The sequence below is a fragment of the Plectropomus leopardus genome, chromosome 3 (genome assembly GCF_008729295.1).
Source record: "Plectropomus leopardus isolate mb chromosome 3, YSFRI_Pleo_2.0, whole genome shotgun sequence".
Lineage (NCBI taxonomy): Eukaryota > Metazoa > Chordata > Actinopteri > Perciformes > Serranidae > Plectropomus > Plectropomus leopardus.
The window spans coordinates 26141056-26162045 of record NC_056465.1 but is presented as its reverse complement, the minus strand read 5'-3'; the positions used below and the strand labels follow the sequence as shown (position 1 = coordinate 26162045).

General features: G+C 41.4%; 1 protein-coding gene across 1 annotated transcript in view; it reads right to left on the bottom strand.

Annotated features, from left to right (window-relative positions):
- Positions 1-20990, bottom strand: part of LOC121938502 (zinc finger protein GLIS1) — a 99716-nt gene that overhangs the window by 41332 nt on the left and 37394 nt on the right. The window contains exon 4 of the mRNA XM_042481743.1: positions 18262-19828. Within this exon, the coding sequence (XP_042337677.1) occupies positions 18262-19828 (1567 nt within the window). The remainder of the gene's footprint in view (positions 1-18261; positions 19829-20990) is intronic.

Sequence of the window (20990 nt, the reverse complement as noted above, 5' to 3'; positions counted from 1 at the left end):
GAGTAAGATTGCAGTCATAAGTTTAACAGAGCACTTCAGCAGTGATGCTGAAATTACGACCTCATGGCCAAATCAGACCCTCGATGTGTGCTGGCAGCCTGCAAACCATTTTCTATTTCACAACGAATATAAACTGATTCATACTGGGGTTTTTTTTGGACTTCAAATGTAAATAAGTTGCCAGAGTGCGTTTAAAAAAGTAGGGGTTGACTGATGTTGTTTTTTCAGGGCCAATACTGATAATTAGTAGTTAATGAGACCGATAACCGATATTTGGAACCGCTATGCATTTACAATAAAAAATGAAAATCTTTCTGTCAATATTTAGAGTTTTGTATGTAACAAACTCCAACACAAAATTTTGTTTAAATGCCTTTAGCAAATGTTTAATCAAAACTGAAACATTCAACATCATATACAGCCAGTTCCCAGCATTTTTTTAATAAAGTCAAGTGAAAATTTAAATTGAAAATGAATAAATAAAAACAGCTCCCTGAGGTTTTACAAAATTAAAGTTCCTGCGATGCTGACTTTCCCTGTACTTTTTAATTCATTAATTTTATCAGTGATCATTAAAATAAAATGGGGAATTGTTCCTTTACAGCAGCAAAAGGTAAAATAATGTAAATATATACAAAGGAAGGCACTTTACATAGAATAAAATAAAATAACAATAATATAAAAGATATTTACAGTATGTACAGAGAACAAACAAACAAAAAAAGATGAAGAGCAATAAATGGGGCACCTGGTGACTCAGTTGGTAGAGCAGGCGCCCCACGTACAGAGGCTTTGTCCTCGCTGCAGCGGCCGCGGGTTTGAGGGCCCTTTGCTGCATGTCATCCCTTCTTTCTCTCTCCCTCTTTCACGCTATAAATGTCCTATCACATAAAGGCATTGAAAAAGCCCAAAAATAGATCTTAAAAAAAAGAAAAGGAGCAAATGTAAATATGTGCAAATAAGTGTGCAAAAAGTGAAGATGGATGTGCAAACATAGTAATGTGCAGAACTGAGAGCAGATGTGCGACAGAGACAATGATCAGTGAGTCCAGTGCAGATGGTGAGTGCACCCGCCGCACGGAGGGGAGCTGTTAAAGAGTCTCAGTGAAAATGGGGGACGATTGTCTGAGCCGCTCTTTGTGACGGCGGAGCTGAAGGAGTCTGTTAGAGAACGAGCTCCGCTGCCTCTGAAAAGTGTCATGAAGAGGATGGGATGGATTGTCTCTGACAGACAGCAGTTTGTTCAGTGACCGCCTGTTTGTCACTGACTGGGACGAGTCCAGGTTGTGGCCAATGACAGATCTGTCGACCCTTTAAAAAAGGATCTGAACAGAGCTCCCTGGACCCCCTGACAGAGGTCAAAGTTAAGCCTAATTCCCTCATGAGTAAAAACTGCTTCTGCCTAGACCTGACCTTTGATGCATAAGTGGTGCTGCAGAAACTGTATTGGCCATGTTTTGGTTTTTTTTAGATAGTCCATATTTTGCAACCATGTAACACATAGCATGTAGCTGTGATATAACATCGAAAGGGGAATGAAAGAAAGAAATAACGAAATTGAAAAGTTAAAAAAAAAATAAAATAAAATAAAAATAAAATCAAAAACAAAATGCTCCTCATGTATTAAAAATGGTAATCTATACAAAATGGAGTATCGTAATTAAAATAATGCTGGTTATGAGAAATCTTTAAAAGACAAAAAAACAAATTAACATAATTTACACAGGCGCAGAATCTGCATGGTCCACAAAAATGAGTCATTCCCTGATCATATGATAGATCTAAATCCTTCGCATAATTTATAAAGGGACTCCATATTTTTCCAAAAATATGCTGTTTACCTTTTAATATACAAGTTATTCTTTCTAATGGGAGGCATGATAACATAAGTCTTACCCACAGATTTGTGTTTGGTCTGCTAAGATTTTTCCATAAAAATGTAATAAATGTTTTAACATAAAGCAAGCCAAGGTCTATAAATGCATGTTCATTTTTATAATAATTATGCTTCACATACAGGCCCAACAAAAAAAGCTCCAGGTCCAGAGGGATTCTTTTTGAAATAATCTTCTCGGTTATAACACGTCTTCCCAGAATATTTGTATCTTTCTACATTACAGAAAACAGTGAAACAATGTTCCTCTGTTTTCTGTGCATTTAATGCATCCATCTGGTATGTTTTTGTTGTATCGATTTAGTTCCACCGGTGTCACATAAGTCCGCATTAACCATTCATATTGTAATAATTTACGGCTTGCATTTATAGATCTGGCCCGGGCATCAGCACAAGCTGTATTCCACAATTCTGTATTTGGACTGTAAGTCTGAGGAAATTAGAAAATAATCAATTCAAGAATATGTATTGTTCCTATTAGAATAACAAAAAACGCTGTGGTATGTGGCTTCAATTCTCTCCATATATTTAGTTTAGTGTACAATTAGTCATTCGCCAATGTATTGTCCTGCAAATGTCGACAAGGTACGCTTCTCAAAGGAATTAGGATCATCTACACTGGGGCCATACAAATTTACTTAATTTAGGTTTTCTGACAAAAGTGAACCTTTGGCTATTAGATATCTTCTCATTCTGTCTTTGATCACCATTTTTACTTGAAGAGGAACTGTATTATGAATAAGAGTCATAACTCCTCTGACCCCAGACGAAAAGGCCACCTCCTCCTAATCTTCTTAACGTCATCATCTAGTTGATAAGTTTCTTGTAGAAATACAATTTTGGAGTCTATATCTTTTATTTTATTTATGATTTGCTTAACTTTTTAAATCTGATGTAGACCTCTGCAGTTCCACGTGACAAAATTAAGACTTACTCCTTGAGACATCTCTGTCAAAGAATAATAGATTACCTTACAATATAAAAATAAAAGTAATGAGGAGCATAATGAACTTGGATGTAAAAACAAACACACCGAACATTAACAATTCCCCTTTTAAAACAGTTGTGAGAGCCCGCCCCCCCTAAAAAACTTCCAACATTGTAAGTGACTGTTGCATCTCATGAATTAAGTTTGCTCTAAACCAAAACCTCTTGATTATTTCGAATATTTGTCCAACATATCAAATATAATATGTACACAAAGTACATATTTAAGTGCTCAGTGTGTAGCATTATCCGTGCATGTTTTGAATACCAACGTTTGCCTACTATATTATATGTATATTACATGTATATATATATATATGTATGTGTGTGTGTGTGTGTGTGTGTAATGCAATAGTCACACTTGTTAAACATTTCTCCAGTATGTATGTAATAGTTCAAAGCGTGGTGTGTGTTTCGGCTCAGTACACACACCTGCCTGTGCATGGATGCATACAGTGCAGTGAAGTCTGATATTTATACAAAAATGTCATTATAGATTAATACATTTGTAGTAATTATATATTTTAGTACTACGTTTCAAATTACCTTTTCAGGATCAAATACTCACACCGTTTCAGTGATGTGTGTTTAGTTTCCTCCAGTATCCCTCTGAAGCTTCTTGATAAAGTGTAGTGCATCACCTGGAGTTTGGGAGGTGCAGGTTCTCCGTGTCGGATCCAGAGGTCGCGCAGCTCCTGGTGGACCGGGTCGGATTGTGTCCTTAACTGGTTTATTCCGGTGGCCAAAACCTAAAACCCGACATGCTGGTCCTTATACCGAATGTCTTTTTTGACCTGTGCGGCAGCCATGACTCCCTGCTTGTCCTTATAGTCCAGGAGCTTCATTGTAAGTGTCCTTTGCGGTCCCTTAGTGTCCCTCATCGGTCCAAACGATGTGCCCGTCCTTTAGACAACTGGAGACTGTTGAGTCGCTGCATCCGGGACTCCTGGAGTCCATTTTTCAAAAATATTAAATCTCTCTGGCAGACCCACTAGTCTCAGGTTATTGAAGCGGGGTCTGGTTTCCAAGTCCAAGAGCTGGTCCTCCGGTGTTGTCTTCGTGGACTCCAGTGTGTGAGCTTTAGCTTGCAGATTAGCCGTCTCGTCTTCGGCGCTTGATAACCGTAATCCCGCTTGAGATACTCGTCCGGTACAATCACTTATCTCCCTCCTCATATTTCCATCGCCGCCATAAGTCCATCAAATCTTGAGGAAAACTCTGTTTTGGTGGAGTTTGTTTCAGCCAGCACTGCGTCCGCCTTCTCACCTCCTTCCTCGCAGGCTAGCTCCTCCGCCATGTTTTCTTCGGCTCTCCGTGTCGCGCGCGGAGCTCGCTAACGCTTAACTTCGGCTGCTTTGACGCTGTGCGCTTTTTTTGTACTTAGTTTGTCAACCCTCGGCATCTCAAAGTGCACTTTAACACTTCGCTGGAGCGTTTTTGTTGCAAATGAGGCTGTTTTTAGTAGGAATTATATCAGTTAAAGCAGAGCGATGTGAGACACGTCTTCCTACATGGCCGCCATAACCGGAAGTCCGGAAGTTCTTTTTTTAAAAAAATAGTTGTTATCCATGTTTGTTTATGATGTAGCACCAGGCCTCCTTTCATTTTGTAAAAGTGATCCCCAGGTAAAGAAGGTTGAGTATCCCCTGATCTAAAGCCTCCATCATACACTGTATATTGTTAATCTTATATCTGAGAGAGGCATTTTATTATAGAGAAGATTTAATCATTGAAAAATAACAAAGATTTATTATACAGTGAGGTTTGAATACTGGCTAAATAACTTGTAGATATAAGAAGGATTCTGGGCGTTAACTTTAATGGGGAGACATGTGGTCCTGTGACTTCTCATTCAGTGACAGGCTCCTAAAAGAGCCATCCCACTTTGTCTCGTGACAGTATTTATTCTCACAAACCAAATCCAAACCATTTATAATGGCTAATTAGACTGCAATACAAAGCTTCCAGTGCCGCAGCCATTAGTAGCCATCAAGGCATTAATTATAAACCCATTCACGAAATCCGAACCCGCCATGAAAAAGACAGACTGGGGGTTAGGCAATGAAAATCCTAAACATGATCTGTGTACCGAGCCGGCGCCGGGACTGATGTTACTGGCAGTCAATGCGGGATCCAGTTTGACGGGCTTGTGAGCTACGGCGTCCTCTGACACCCGCGCTTCAATCTGTCCAGCACCTTTCACTCACACCTGCCTCTACTCTCACTCTCGCTTTCTCTCTCTTCTCTCCTTTACCCCCTTCTGCCAAAACGCTCCTCTTGCTGCAGCCCTACAATGAGGTGTTATATATAACCGTGACTCCATTTCATATCGCTGCTATTGGGAGATGAAAGATGCCAGTTCAACAACAGCCAGTAGTGACAATAAGGTTCTATCTAATTGATCAACTTTATTGCTCTTTTGTTAGACTATTAGACTGAACAGTCCATCATCCTATGTTTTGTCGTGATCTTTTTATTGCATCATCCACTGTTTTCTCCTCTCTCTGTGACTTTACTCCCCAGTTTGTCTAGTATTGTACTGTCTGCATTTTGGCATTCATTTGACTTTTTCCTCCAAGAAATAAAAATAAGTTTTAAGCTGCACTGGGCATTTTTACGTGCTGTCAACTCTAAGAGTGAAAAATGTCTTAACAAGTTGCATTACTTTGTCAAAATGACAGATGTCTTGTGATTGCATTTCATTTTTAGTCTATTGGGGCTGCTGGCAATGGAGAAATTGGCATCTTTGGACATTGCCACAGGTCTGGAAAGATGCCCTTGCTCTGACAAAAAATCCTGAAATGAACCACTCATGCTTTAGAAAGCAAAAAAAACCCCATCACTGAACCACAGTCTCAATCCAGAAAACCAAAATGCATTACCAGCAGCTGATTTTTAATGCTGCGCAAGTGTTTTATTGTGTATTATTTTGTTGATTAGAGAATATTTCGTGCTAATTTACAGCACGAGGAACGAGTCATTTTCAGGTTAATTTCTCTTTAAATCTGTGCTTCTGCTTTTTACTTGAGTATATTTTTGAGCCAGTCATTTTTTTTAACTTCAACTCATCTACTGTTCAGGAGAACCTCTGCTGTGGCTGCCTGGAAAAAAGAAGCACAACCTGTCTTTTGACCACAATGTGATGATGAAGCAAAACCCAGAACAAGACGCAGCTTCCAGTGACAATCCCTGACCACATCTGGCCAAAGTTTTTATACCGAAAACCTAAAAAAAAAACCATAAGATACACGGCAAAGTACTTACTGTGACTCCTGTAAAACACTGAGATCTCTGCTTTTAAACATTTGTTTTACAACCTCCACAAGCTCACTGAAATAAGTTGCACACACTGTAGGTGAAAATGTAGTTAGCTAGCTTATGTCGCCTGTGTCATTTTTTCATGTGTGAATCTTTGATGCTATGATTAGGAAGCGAGATGAAATAAGAGTAGGACGGTGGTATTGTTAGGCTTGGATATCTGAGGCCTCAGCCCTGAATGTTTTATTAAAAAAAATGGATATTGAGTAACGAGACATGCCAGTGTTAATTTCACCGTGATCAATATTTTAGGAATGTGTTGGTAAGTTGATGTGCTTGTGTCTGTTTGTATTGTCTATTTCATTGTAAGTTTTTTTATTATGAGTGATTAGTGCTTTTTAGTGTTAGATATTTGTTCTGTTGGTACCTTCCCAAGGACTGCAGATATAAACTAGCTAATAGCAAAATCTGGCATGAATCATCTCTTCTCATTTTGAGATTAATGTTTTTATGCATGAACTTTATTTAATAAAGAAGGTAGAAGATAGATTTATTAGTCTGAACTTTGTTTGACAATGAAATTACACTTGTCCTTGATCCTGCTACATCGTAGGAGTTGAGGGATGAGTTGATTAAAATCAGCAGCTACTATGACGATTCCATCTGGTTGCGACAGAGTCTTGTGTCCTTATGGCTCCCAACAAAGTCTGTCTATCCACTGCAACAGCTTGATCACGAATGTTAGGGTTTAACCATGTCTCTGTAAAGATGTGCGCGGAGCAGTCCCAGATCTCCCATTGCTGAGTCCCTCAATGTCCTCAAATCCTACAAGGCCCCTGAAGGGAGACTGTTCATATCTCAACTGTAATGGCTATCCATATTTGATGGATTTGCTGGTCTTATTAATTGGAAAAAAAACAAGTTTTATTATAATGGGCTCTTTTCTTTTCTATTTTACACTGGGCTGTACAAATTATAAAAATATTAAAAGGGAAATTAACTTGTACTTTGAGTAATACAGGGTTCCCACAAACATTTCAGAACTTTGCCAACACTTTTCAAGGACCCATATTTAAATTTTGGAAAAGCACGAGCTTCACTGTATCTGCGCCACATTCCTGCCCATCTATGGTAATTTTACAAGCACACACACACACACACACACACACACACACACACACACACACAATTTTTTTCTACTTTCCAGATTAGTTATGAATTTTGATAAAACATGCTGCCACAGAACATCACAAAAAGACGCAAGCTGTCTCAAGGGGGAAGAACAAACAACTTTTCCTTTTGTACAAAGCACCAATGACTTGTTTGAGTTAATTTGTCTTACTTGACGTTGTACATCCTTTGGTGCGACTATTGAACCAATGGAAATGGTAACTGTTTACTTTTACTTGAGTAATTTTATTATGGGAGTAATTGTACTTTTAATTGAGCATAAGTTTTCAGTACTCTACCCACCATTGGGACACTTTGCTCTGTTGCACTCTCATTTTGTGATTTCAGATGATAATGTGGACATCAGTCAGTCTTGCCTGCTGGATTTAAATTCTTGTGTGACATAATGAAACCCACAGCTGAAGTCACAGCATTCCTGTATCTTAGAGACTTGTTAGGTAAAGAAATAAAAGCCCTTCTCCCTTTTTGGCAAACCATTCGTCGTCTACACAAGGCAAGAGTTGACACAGCTGTCTAAAGGCCCTCTGTAGCACACACTGGATGACTCTATAACTCTGACGTGACAACAAATAAACACTGCAGAAGCCCAGAGAGCTGCCAAGCCAAATACCTTGATGCCAGAAGCACTATAGTATTCAGACAGAAAACATGCCAGCTAAATTAAACAATAGGTCAACATGGCATTGTGATCAACACTGGCATATAAAGACTCGAGCAGGGTGTTGGGGAAGAGTTTATGCAACCCTCTGGAGGGGGACCAGACCACAAAGCCTTCTGGGTAAAAAAGCAGCTGCCCAAGAAATGTGGTGCAACGGTGCCCCTAGATTTGTTCACTCCTCAGCATGCCAAGGTTGTGTTCTTTTCTGCTCTCTGCGGGTTTCAGGGTCCAGTTTCCAGTTATGTGGATATGGCTGGTTGCAATATATCAGGCTGTGTTGGATATTCAGTGCGTCAAGTCGAATAACGCCTCAGGCGCTCTCAGCAAGCACATCACTATTCATTCACATTTCAATAAATCAATTCACCACATTTCAGTGTATGCTTCTCTATTCATATTCAATAATTCAGTCCACATTAACATGCCTGTGCCCGCTGTCCTATAGGAAAACACATTTGTTTGAAAACCGCTCCCCATTCCTGTGCTATTACGATGGACTCTAACAACCCGCCAACGGCAAAAAAACAGAGTTCCCACCATTCACTGGTATTCTTCAGTAAACGTTTACATATTTATGGAATATTTCCTTCAAATTTCTCATCAGACACATGTTTATGTTACCCGTAATATGAGTTCCAGCCTGGTACTTGCACACAATTTGCCAGTTAGAAGGCAAACAGATTACGATACACCATTTTCCCCATATACGATATATGCATTTCCTGGCTGCACTTTAAATCACGCATGTCCTGATCTAAATTTCTTGGCTTTATTCCTTTATGAAATTGGCATAGTGGGGATGTTTTTGTTTGTTTTGCCCCTGACACAGATGCAGTGTGAATGACAGCTGCTACGTGACACAGTATGAGAGATCGCTGTTATGAGAAACTGAGGAAAAACAAAAGGATATGCTCTGACTTAAAGGCTTCTTACTTCTACTGTAATTCTGCCCAAATAACTGAACCAATCTGGTATAAACCCTGCATAAACCTTTTTACATCGATGTTAAACCAATTCCAAAGCTGAACAGGCTGAATGTGAAACAGATGTTTTTCGACGAGAACAGAAAGCGAGAAGGCTTCTTTCTGGAGACAGTTAGAGATCACTGGGGTGTAAACCTCTAAGGGGGAGAGGTAAATCCCAACTTAAATATTAGAGTCTCTGTTGGTGCCAGTTCTTCTGGGTCACACAGTCATAAAAGAAGGGTTAAAAGAAATTGGATCATTGTGTATCGTGTCCTTATATGTCCCACTGCTAAAGATTTTTGGTCCAATTTCTCTGTCTCTCTCTTATTTCCCCTCGTTCACTCATTATCAATCATTATAATTGATGTGGTTTTGGTAAAGACTCACTGTTTTAATATGTGTGCCATTTAACGCCACAATCCACGCCTCAATATTCTACTTGGATCTTTCCATGTGGATCTCTCTTCACCCTCTCTCACTCTCTGGTTGGCGTTTGAAAACACACTGAAGGTCTTGACAGTGTAAACACACACAGGTCTCAGCTTGGAAAGCTCGGTCAACTTGTGACAAACACTCAAGTTGTCTGTGTGCAACGGCTGTGCTAATGCTCCAAAAATGCTCTCAAGTCCGCATTCAGTGCATACCAAATCACATGTCATGCATAATGCCTTGTGATGAATTCTGGGCAAAAAAATGTCGTTTTTTGGGATGACATCAGTGAAACTGAATTGCCTGTCTGGCTCCGTTTCTTCCAGCCTTCACTTCTTTACTCAAACATTCAAATTAAAGCCGGCACAGTAACCACAGAACACCGCGGTGCATAATTTAAACTTGACACCCTAAACGTAAACACATCTTTCGCTACATAATTTATCCATACTTCTCTTAGTGTTTATTTTGCACGGTAGCAACTCATATATATTAGCTGCAGGTCTAGCCTAGTCTGGTGTGGTGACAGTGTGGGTCTGGCTGGGTGGAGGGATACTGTCGTCTTGGGTTGTGGCGTGGCCCTGAGGCAGAAGTGGTCCCGGTGTGTATAAATGTTCTTCTTGTATGCTTGTTTGGTGGGCGATGTGAAGGTAGCCAGAGGAAGATGTTGCTCTGGACTGACAAGTCAGCAAAAAAAACAAAAATAAACATCAGGGTGCTTTAAGAGATTAACCTCTGTTCAACACACACAACCAACAGACCGGTTCAGGTGGGTATGTTTGCGGAGTGGCTGCTGTGGCACAAATTGTGCCTGGGCACAAAACGAGGCCAGTGTGTGAATGTGAGGAGTGGGAGAGGATGAGAACCTCAGAGGAGAAAGGGCCTGTTATGTCTTTGCCCCGTAAAATGCCACAAATATACTCTGGCTATAATTATCTGTTTGACTGTAGCAAAGACACAGTTGATCACACCTCCACAATGCACATGATCCGTGACGGTATACAGCCAAAAAGCACAACTATTGAGCACTAACAACCAGAGAAAACTTTAAGAGTCTAGACAGGAGACTAAAACGGCCCATGACCTAGAAGAAGACTCCACAGCTCTCCTCCATCCATCCTCTCTATCTGTGTTCCATAAACCAGGTTTGCATCCCTGCTACAGCCCCCTGAACATGATGGAGACCCTGAACACACACCCCGGCGTCTTTTATCCGATGTATTAGTAAACTGATCTGGCTCAGTAGAGAGGTTAAACTGATTAAGCTTTTGGATGGGACACAATTATGACACAATCTCTGTGCAGCGTATAACGAGCCACAGCCCTGGGTCTTCAGGTTTCCGATACCAGAGCGTGATTAAATGTTGAGGAAATGGGGAAACTCAAAATATTGCATTCCAGACAAATGCAATTAGAGTGTATCACATGTAGTAAACCCTGCATGCTTTGATACCTGGTTAGGAGGTTACAGGAAAGGTAGGTGTAGACCTTTTATAGCTTGATTTTACGTAGCAGTTTTCAATATTTTTGAGGAATGCTCCACTAGTCATGTTGTGCATGTCATTCCAATGTTGTGTGCACAACAACCTCACGCAAACACTGCAAATGTTTCTCCTGCATCCTTACACGGGTGCCCATAATGCATGTGCATTAGTGTCCTCCATTTGTTATCTGGTGGACTGCTCCCAGCTAAATCTACCAGGCTAAATGTTAATATGCTAACCTTTTTGTTTTGCACCAGCAGTTCCAGAGATGTCTTATTAGACATGCCATCCTGTAACACTTTTTTCCTGATTTTACCTGTCCAATTTTTTATACCTGTCCAATAAAAGCATACAAAAAAACTGTTGACATGTTTATGTGCATCATACAGACTGAGAAAGAGAGAGCACCTGAAACTTAAACATTGAGTTAAAAATGTCAAACTTTTGAGGTTTCAAATCTTATAATAAAAAAAAGTAATAGTACTGAAATGACTGTTCATGTCTACAACAGGCATGAAAACAATTTTACCAGAATTGTTTAAAATTTCATCATTAAATAGACAGAATCAATATTATGAATGATTTATTATTATTATTATGATTATTATTTCACTTAATTGCAATCACATTTTAATAGAATTTAATTTCTTAAATGTATCTATTTGGACTATATTCATTATCTATAAAATGTCTATATTATTTATTAGATATCAATATATTTTAAATTGTAATATGGCCAACTGCAATGTCCAAATCACATGGGCTTGATTTAAAAAAAATAAATAAAATGAGTCACAACCTACCATTATAAATGAAGCACTGTGGTGCAACAGAGATACCCTGGCCTACAATTCATATTCCAGGCATAAGGAAACACACGTGTTTGATACAGACCCAAACAAAAATCACATCATCATTCTAATATCTATTTTTTTCACTGAAAATGAAATGCAAGAATTACCCATTCCCACTAAAATCATATCATAATAGCTGTAAATATGACCGTAATACGCTGTTGTTTTTTGCATATCATGCAGCCCTGCCACAGGGTTAACACTTACATCAAAAGGATACTTGGTCAATAAATAGCTTAAATATAAAACATATGTTCTACAAGCATCATGGATAAGCATTAGAATTCCATATGCAACACCACTGACAAAGACAAGTTACTTGAAACAGAGTGTTTCAGTATCTGGGTAAAGATCCAGAGGGGACACTGAATCGTATGTTGTGGTTGCGTAGATGCAGTAAGTGTTGAGTGTATCAAAGCACTCCTAAATTCAGATCTAAATGATAGATAGTGGGAGAGAAAGAGGGGGAGGTGGGGGTGATGTTGGAGAGTACTGGACCACATTTAGATTGACTGGAAAACTTTTTTCGTCCTGACAAGAAGTTGGCCTGGCCCACTCGACAAGGAAAACAAGCAAGATCCATCTATCCAGAGCTTTCGATCGTATGCCAAAACATCAGTTGCAGAGCCCCTCTGCCAGCAGTTTCATCATACCAATATCACATGTGGACAGTGTTGTGTTACTATTAGCATGACGACCGCACTGCCGAGCAGCAGAGCAGACCCGCAGGAAGACTGAGGATAACCACAGGATGGGGTTATGGGTTTGTAGAGAGAAATTAGACTATCTAGCTACCTGATGAACTCATTTGCCCGGGGAACAGCTGACAAAGTTAATTCTGGAAATGATTTAATGGGTAGCAGAGACACGGGACCTTCAGATAAAGTGCTATAAGTTGATCTCTGCCAAGTCTTTATTTGGACTTGATTAGTCTTTGCATTTGTGCCAACTTAACAGACTTTCGGAGCTCTGTTTCCGAAGCATGCAGTTACTCCTGACATGCTGAATCAATGCCCTTTCTCGCCTATTGACCCTGATTACATTCAATGAGCCATATACAGACTTCTCCTCTCCCACTACACTGGAGTGAATGTGTGTGTGTGTGTGTGTGTGTGTGTGTGTGTGTGTGTGTGTGTACAGCCTGGGGAACTAGTTGGCCTTGCTGATCCACAATATTATATGTTGGTGATTTGGTTTCCATGCATGTCTGAGTTCCTCGGGTCAGTTTGTCTGTTTGCATGTTGTTGCTATTGGGTGCAAAACACTGGGACTCAATTCTCTGCAGATTTTAAATATTTTCAATAAACTGAGAAATTACATGCTACTTTGGAGAATGAGGAAAAAAATATTCAGCATTTTGTTTTCTTAGTTCCTAAAAGCCAAATTGTGCATCTGGGTGCTGATAAGATGGAGGAAAATTTACCGCAGTTCATCTACACATACTACTACTACTGCGCTACTACAAAGCTGGTTGAAAATCAGCGAAGTATCCCTTTACGTTGGCTCTTTAGAATCATCTTCTCTAGCGAGCCAAGCTCAATATTTCTTTACTACAGGTACTTTTTGGCCTCGAAAGTTCACAAGCTGGACCCTGAGATTGTGGCCTCTAAATCGTCCAGACAGGCCAGAGTGTCAGAGGCTCATATGGGTACAAACACATTAATATCAACGTCACTCGCCACCCGCACCCAGTGCCCAGACGGCTCCAGTTTCAGGCGGCATTCAGAGGAAAAGTCGGGTCATGTGCTGAACCTCAGTTTTAATTAGCTAATGGCACTCCCTGTTTCATCTCCTGCTCTGAGCTGATTGCTCACAAAAGAGTCCATTTACTCCTGAAAACACACGCCATCTTGGCACCAGCCGGTGCTCCGTGTCTTAACGTCTGCTGCCGAAGGATTTTGCCACTCTCCTCCAAAAATCAGTCTAGTAAATCTAAATATATATGTTTGCTGGTTTCACACCAGTGAAAAAAGAGGAAATTCCATGATCTACGCTTTTTTCCAAGCGAGAGACATCCAACTTTCCTTCAACAAGTGGTTTGACTGAGTGTGTCAGTGAGTGTTTTGGTGTTTGTGTGTGCACATGTGTATGTGTTTGGACACAGTCCCATTAAGCAGCTAATGCTGGCTGTGTTGTATCATTGTGAAATGGGCGGGTGGCTTTCTGTCTCGCCTTTGGCTCGAACATATGAGTAACACTAAAGCATGTGAATCTACCCTTTTATGGAGGAATTTGCTTTAGCTTTTAAGTAGTTTGTCAATTACATCACCTCAAAGGTATGAACCCCAGGAGAAAAAAATAGAAACTTTAATTAAATAACAAAAAAAGTGATACTTTATATTACCATGGGACTCAGTGCGGTATAAACCATAATTAAAATAACATTACTTTACTTATATAAAACTTAATAAGCATGTCTTTTCAACCAGGTGCAAAAATAAATTGTTCAATGAAGCCTAAATATTCAGGGTTCCCACACATTTTAATTGGCAACATTTCAAAACTGTACCATGACTTTTCAAGGTGTCCTGAAAAGATTTCCATGAACATTCATCACAATGTATAATATGAAAAGAACTATTAAGTATAGTTTACTTCAAATGTTAATAATCATATTATGGGCGATCTGCGATCAACCCGTTTGTTAATTTTAATTTGTTTGGGAAAAAGAAGGTTATCACCGAAATATTATTTTTAATGATTTCATTATACACAACAAAATTTCATGACTTTTCCAACATTTTCAAGGATTTTACTAATTCCATGACATTTCCAGACCTGGAAAATGAGATTGAGACTTTCCGTTACCATGGGAACCCTGAACATTGTATTTAAGACAAAATTGGATTAACCCTTTGAAACCTGAGAAAATTAGTTTGAATTCTTTCAAAAACATGGGAAGATGGAAATAAAAAACTCAACTCAAAATCAAGAAATTAATGAAAATGAGCAAGAAATCGATAAACAGTTAAAGTAAAAAGGTTATAAGGTTATAAAAAATTTTTTATAATAATTTCTAACAATGTTGTCTCTCTCTCTTTTTAAAAGTAATTTTCTTGTCACCTTTTCCTGCAATTTGCAGAACGTTTCTTGCCAGATTGCTGACTGCCTTTGCTCTCACGTTTCAAAAGAAATCAAACCAATTTACTCAGGTTTCAAAGGTTAAAATGCTTATGAAAGGCATACAAATGCACCACAAAAAAACTGATGTCTATCCAGGTTTCAAACAATTAACAACAACCCCTTCGTCGTTATAAGTCACCAAAACTGTGTTTAAAAATACTATATTTCTCCAAAGACTCTTATTACGAAATTCTGCATGTAAATACAGTAGCGTAACAAAACCACTGAATCAGGTTTCATGCCTTGAATCCTTTATCCCACAACAACATAGCTTCCTCCAATAACATTAAAAACATACTATTGTTTTGATATAAAATGTGACCAAAAAATATTTGCCAAAGAAACCAAATAAAGAGCTGTACTCCCGCCTGAAGTCACTCTGCCATATAAACGCTCTGCCCTTTCCACACAGACAGCTTCGTGTTTTAGGAGGATATTTTCTGACCCTCATAGCTCACAGACCAGTCTTCAGACACTTCAAATCCGCTGGGCCTGTCCTCTGACGAAGCAGAACAATATCAAAGTCTGGGACCATGTCAGGGCTACTGTCTGGATATATTTTTAATATTTATGCAGACACAGGAAAAAAATGTAATAAACTAAAACAACAAGTGAATTAGGCATGAAACACAACAGGATATTGCGGAGAGATTATGTTGTTTCCTTTTCGCCCGTGTGTCCTTCGGTGCTCGCCTGCCCTACACACAACAGCCCGGGGCTCGCTTTAATTGGCGGGGAGAGGGAACCAAACATATTTTCTAAAAAGGTAGCAGAACTTTTTAAAAGCTACCTACATATGGAAGGCTTTTTTTTAATGCCGAATTTCTTAAAATATTAGCCAGGTACAGACTGTGACAGGCTCACGCAGGGGTCGGGGTATGACTTGTGATAATGACTTTTTCCTGCCAAGACGCAGCGTGAAGCAAATGCTGTGCAGCTGTATGAAGAAACAGAGATACAGTATATATGTAGAGAGAGAGCGCGAGGGGGAAAGAGGAGAGATATGTGTTATGTTTGGATGTGAGGAGAGCCCCGTTTCATGAGCGCCTGCTGGAATCTGCTGCTGGAAAGATAATAAAGGGATTAGCTCTGGTTTTTCTACAGCATTTGGTCCTAAAACAGAATGTCTCATCTGCTTCCTCTATACGAATTGCTCGAATTCTTGAATGCCTTTGTCTATTGCACGAGCACAACAAACACAAGGGGCATCAGCGCTAGTGGCCAAAAAGCACACAAGCTCAGACAAAAAAAAAATAAGGATTTGGGATGGACACAAATAAAATACATGCTTTCAAACGTGCTCAGAGACACCAGGTTTCATATGTAGTACTTACTTAAATCCATATAGACTATATATAAACACAAACACAGTTACAAACACACACACACAGTGTGTTTATTTTCTCTGGCCCTCCAAGTTTATCTGCAGAAGTCCCAAATCAACATACATTCAATCCCTGCTGATTAGATGTGTTGATTCAAGCTTGAAAACATTTCACATTTCTGTTTATGTTCTGTCGGAAAAGCAGGAGTGTTACAGCCCGACGTACTGTATACGGAATCAATACTTCCTATTGTGAGGGTCGAAGGAAACAATATCCCCATTTTTACATTACTGCAAGACTGTGAATACCTGTGTTCGCATGTGTGTGTGTGTGTGCTTGCAATGAGGGTGATCGGGAGGTTAGGGTGTGTAGCGGCAGTGCCTCATGTCCGCAGACAGAATCCAGCGGCTCGTCCACACTGAGCCGAATTGTTCCAGCGCTCACATATGGTAAACATCTCCACATAAACACACACATACACACCTTCACAGTGACACATTTATGCATACACCTCTCTGTATACACACACAAACGTTCACTCAGTGTCTATATGCTGTGTGTCACTTGAATATGACTACAGTCCTCAGACTAAAGACACAGCGCTCCAAAGAGCAGCAACAACGACATTAAAAAAAAAAAAAAAGACGGATGAAAGAGTTCAATGCAACACACTCCTAAAGCAGAATTAACAGTTGGGGAACATATAATGCAGCAAATTACTTCCAAATTTTTAGTTCATGCTGAGCCAAGGAAGCAGAAACACTAATACCCCGGAGTGACGCAAAGCAGGGAGAACAGCAGAAGCAGTTTGTGTCTTTTTGGCTTTAATCGGCTCTCAGCTCAGATGTGCAATAACATGTATCAGAATTAGTCCAAATTGACGTGAATTTCTTATCCAACTCCACAGAAAACTGCCATTAAATACAGCTTTCTATTAACAGACGCTCACTTCAGCTAATTTTAAAAGCCACTGTTACTTAGAAAAATAAACAAGACCTGGATTTTTTTTTTCCTTTATGAAAGAAAAAAGGGCTGGAGATAAAACAGGTGCTGTAGCAATATTGCAGACTCAGTCTTTCAATAATTAGGAATTGGATGGGTTCCTGAACTTGAAGAGGACCACTTCTGACAGGGGCTTTGGGTTAGGCCGTGAATTGAGCAAGACTAGCAAATGTTACCGACTATCCCTCTGTGGCTCCCTTCTCCAGACTACTACATTTCTCCTCATGTTTGGCTTGGATATGAAGCCAATTCACTTAATACTTGTGGGACAGCTAAACATTTAAAGCTCCCATTTAAAAGGATCAAGTGTAGGCATTGTTTGGTTATGTTAACCATATGTGTTGGCTTTTCATGATCTGAATCCCCTCTCAAAAAACAGAGTGCTCGTGAAAATAAACATGGCTTCGCCCTACACAAATTGTGGACTAATTGTGTATTTGGACTAAATCATTCTTAAGGTTGGAGGGCTTTTTCCATTTGCTAAGGGATGCGGGGGAGTGACAGCTTGACATTGATTAGTGTGTTGACTTGTGCAATTGGAGCCTCACCTGTAAAGAATACAACCACAAATCTATTTATACTGAGGAGGTAGTGCTGCTCTTACAGCAGCTCACATCTTCAGAAGAAGAGAGGGGAAAAAATCTTTTTTACCTGTTCCACTAAAAATACAGGAATTACAATAATAACTGTTCCTCAACCAAAACAAAATAAAACTTACTGTTGAAAAGTAATCAGCAGTGAAGCAAGTCCAGTCTTGTTTTTGGACACAATGGACATGTATCTGGTTGAGGAAAAATCATCTGGAGGGACTGTGTTATTTTGTGAAATATGTGCTTGTGTTTAATTCAAACAAACAACAAAAAAATCAACAGATGGTTGCAATTATGGGACAAACTAGACTCATATTTAACCAATAAATACAACCTAATACTTTCAAAAAGAAGCAAAGATTAGTCAAAGTAAGACGGCTGATTATAAGGGGATTTTCAGTTATACTGAATGCATGTGTTGTGAATATGGAGGACTGCTGGAGTCTGCTTTTCTGGATCTGGCAAGTGTTTGGTGGATAATTTAACAAGATGCTGACTTACCATGCACTTGTTGGGTTTCTCTCCAGAGTGGACTCTCATGTGAATGAGCAGCTTGTAGCGGGCGTTGAAGGGCTTGTAGCGGCGAATGCAGCCGGCCCAGAAACAGGTGAAGTCCTCACCTTTGCGCTGGTCAATGTGGACTTTCTCAATGTGCCTCACAAGCTCCTCCTGCTGCTCGTACGCAGCACTGCAGTCAATCCAGCGACACACCTGCTTATCGACCAGTGCTCCTCCTCCTCCGACTTCTTCTCGCTCCGGGGCTGTGTGAGACCCAGGAGGAACTCCAGCGGTCGATTTGAGTCCCAGGGAAGAGGTTGGTGCTGTTTGCTGGCTCTGGTGGTGCAGAAGGCCCCCAGGAGCGGGCCCCACGTACTGGTGCAGGTGGTAAGGCGGAGGCATAGCGGGGCGAGAGGGGTGGTGAGGCTGACGGGGGTGCCCGTTACGACCACTCAAGTGATGGTGGTGATGATAGTGGTGCTGAAAGAGTTCGTCTTCACTGGGAGAAAAATCATCCAGGGGCTCCTGTTTGAGGACAGCCCCTGATCTTTGGCCCCCGTCCAGGAGAGCCCCAGCTTCATGCCCCGAATGCAGCATCCCAGACATCAGGGCCCCACTCATCAGTAGCCCCAACCCGTCTGAGCCTCCTCCTCCTCCTCCCCCTCCTCCCACACTTCCCCCCGCTGTTCCTCCAGCCCCACGTCCCTGCAGCATGGAGCCCCGCTCCTCACACAGCCCCTGGCTCGGCCCTTGGCCCTGCTCCGGCTCCACTGATGACACTGAAGAGGAGGACGAGGAGGAGGAGGAGGATAGGGACAGTAGGCAGGTGGCAGGTGAGGATAGCTGACAGCTCTCCTGTAGCGTGGCCTGCTGGGGGCTGCCGTGAGGCGGGGGCCTCTGGGGGGCTTCCCGTGAGCAGGAGTTAGAGGGTGGGGATGTAGAAGAGGAGGAGGAAGAGGAGGAGAAGCCGGCACTGCTGGCGTGGCTGGGCGAGACGTTGGAGCGGAAACCGTTGACGCAGGCAACCATTGACATCTGGGAGGAGGAGCAGACGATGGCGGTGATATTGATCTCCTCGGAGAGATCAGGGCCAGCAGCGGACGGGGAGCCTGTGGCAGCAACGCTGCCAGGAGCGACAGTGGACTGTGAGGCCAGGGACAGGCAGCGTCTCCTTAGACTGCTAGCACTGAGCAGTCGCGCTGAATGACGGGAGCCAGTTGGAGACAAAGCCAATGGGGAGGAGCCATCTTCATTATTAAACGGTTGCACTGCGTCCCCTGACACAGCGCTACCCACACCGCTCACTGCGCCTATGCCATTACCGTTGTTGCTAACAAGCGGCGCTCCAACTATCTCGTCCCTCGTCATTCCCAAGACCTGGCCTGATGTACAGTTCTGAAATCCGGCCTGAGACGCGCTATGGACTCCGGACCCTGTGTTGGAGATCTTGTAGCCCATTGAGTTCTCCTGTTTGATATGGTACGGGAGAGAAGAGCGAGCCCCGTTGGCAGTGCCGCAGCCCAGGCTGGGTGAGGCCCCCAGCAGGGTCCTCTGGAAGGCAGAGGAGGATCTGTGAGGAGAAAAACACACAGAGAGGAATATGAGCGCTATTAGCTCACAGGCTGATGACAGATACTGGCTGGTTCATCCGTCCCACCAGCAGCACTGTCAGAGTTTAGCCTCCTGCTTATCCCCCCCCCCCAATCATTCTCTCAGTTTACATAAAAACCATATCATCATGAAAGAGTCCTATCTAAAATATTTCAGCCAACTCTCTCATTCATCGCAAGGCACCTTATGGAACAAACATTAACACTGTGTGGGAGTCAGTGACATAAGGTGATGTCCGACACCAGGAAGTATCCACTGCTGATGATCCAGAGTGTTTTTATGAATAAACGAAACAGGATCTCCTGGTAGTGAGAGAATATGAATGGGCATTTATGACTAAGAATAGGGAGAGGGGGAGGGATGGATGGCCACTGAGACCGAGAGGCCACTGGCTAGTGTGTCCATCTGACAGGCTTTGATGACACAAAGGGGTTAAACCCAACCCAACATTGGGGATAAATAGGGAGTCACCTGTTTTGGTGGCATAATTGCAGCCTATGAAGGGTCACCGTTTACAATACTGTGTATTATGGTGGGAATCTTTGCTCCGCTGAATGGGGAACCCAGGTCAGATTTCTCCATGCGTTGCTGTGATCTCCTACATAATCATTCCTGTCAGTTGGCTCATTATGGATTTTGTCCAAAGCCCCTGAGTGATGTGAGAAGAGCTCTTTTTTCTCCGGGCTGTCTCATGAAGGAATCGTCTTTGTCCCTTCCCCCGAGCACACTGGGAGAAAAACAGAGCTAACGCTAGCTAGGATAGGAGAAAGCCACCGGCAGACTTTGTCATCGTTGTTGTTAATAAAACCTTAACCCCTCCCCCCCTCCGTCTTTCTATTCAGGGGCACCATTTCCTGTTTGGCTATTGTGAAAATATTGAGAGACAATATGAAAGAAGTGAATGGCTGTGCTGGAGCACTTTGATCAGATGAGGAGGGGAAAAAAGGCACGAACCCCAAAACAGAGAACGTTACTGGAAATTCTCTCTGACTTGACCAACAGTAGTCAAAGATTGCACAACAGAAGAATCGCATTAGTGTAACATAAATGTTTTACTTTGGACCCCAACGGTGTGTTTTATGAAACTTGATAAAGGCTTCCAGCTACATATGTGTGCATCT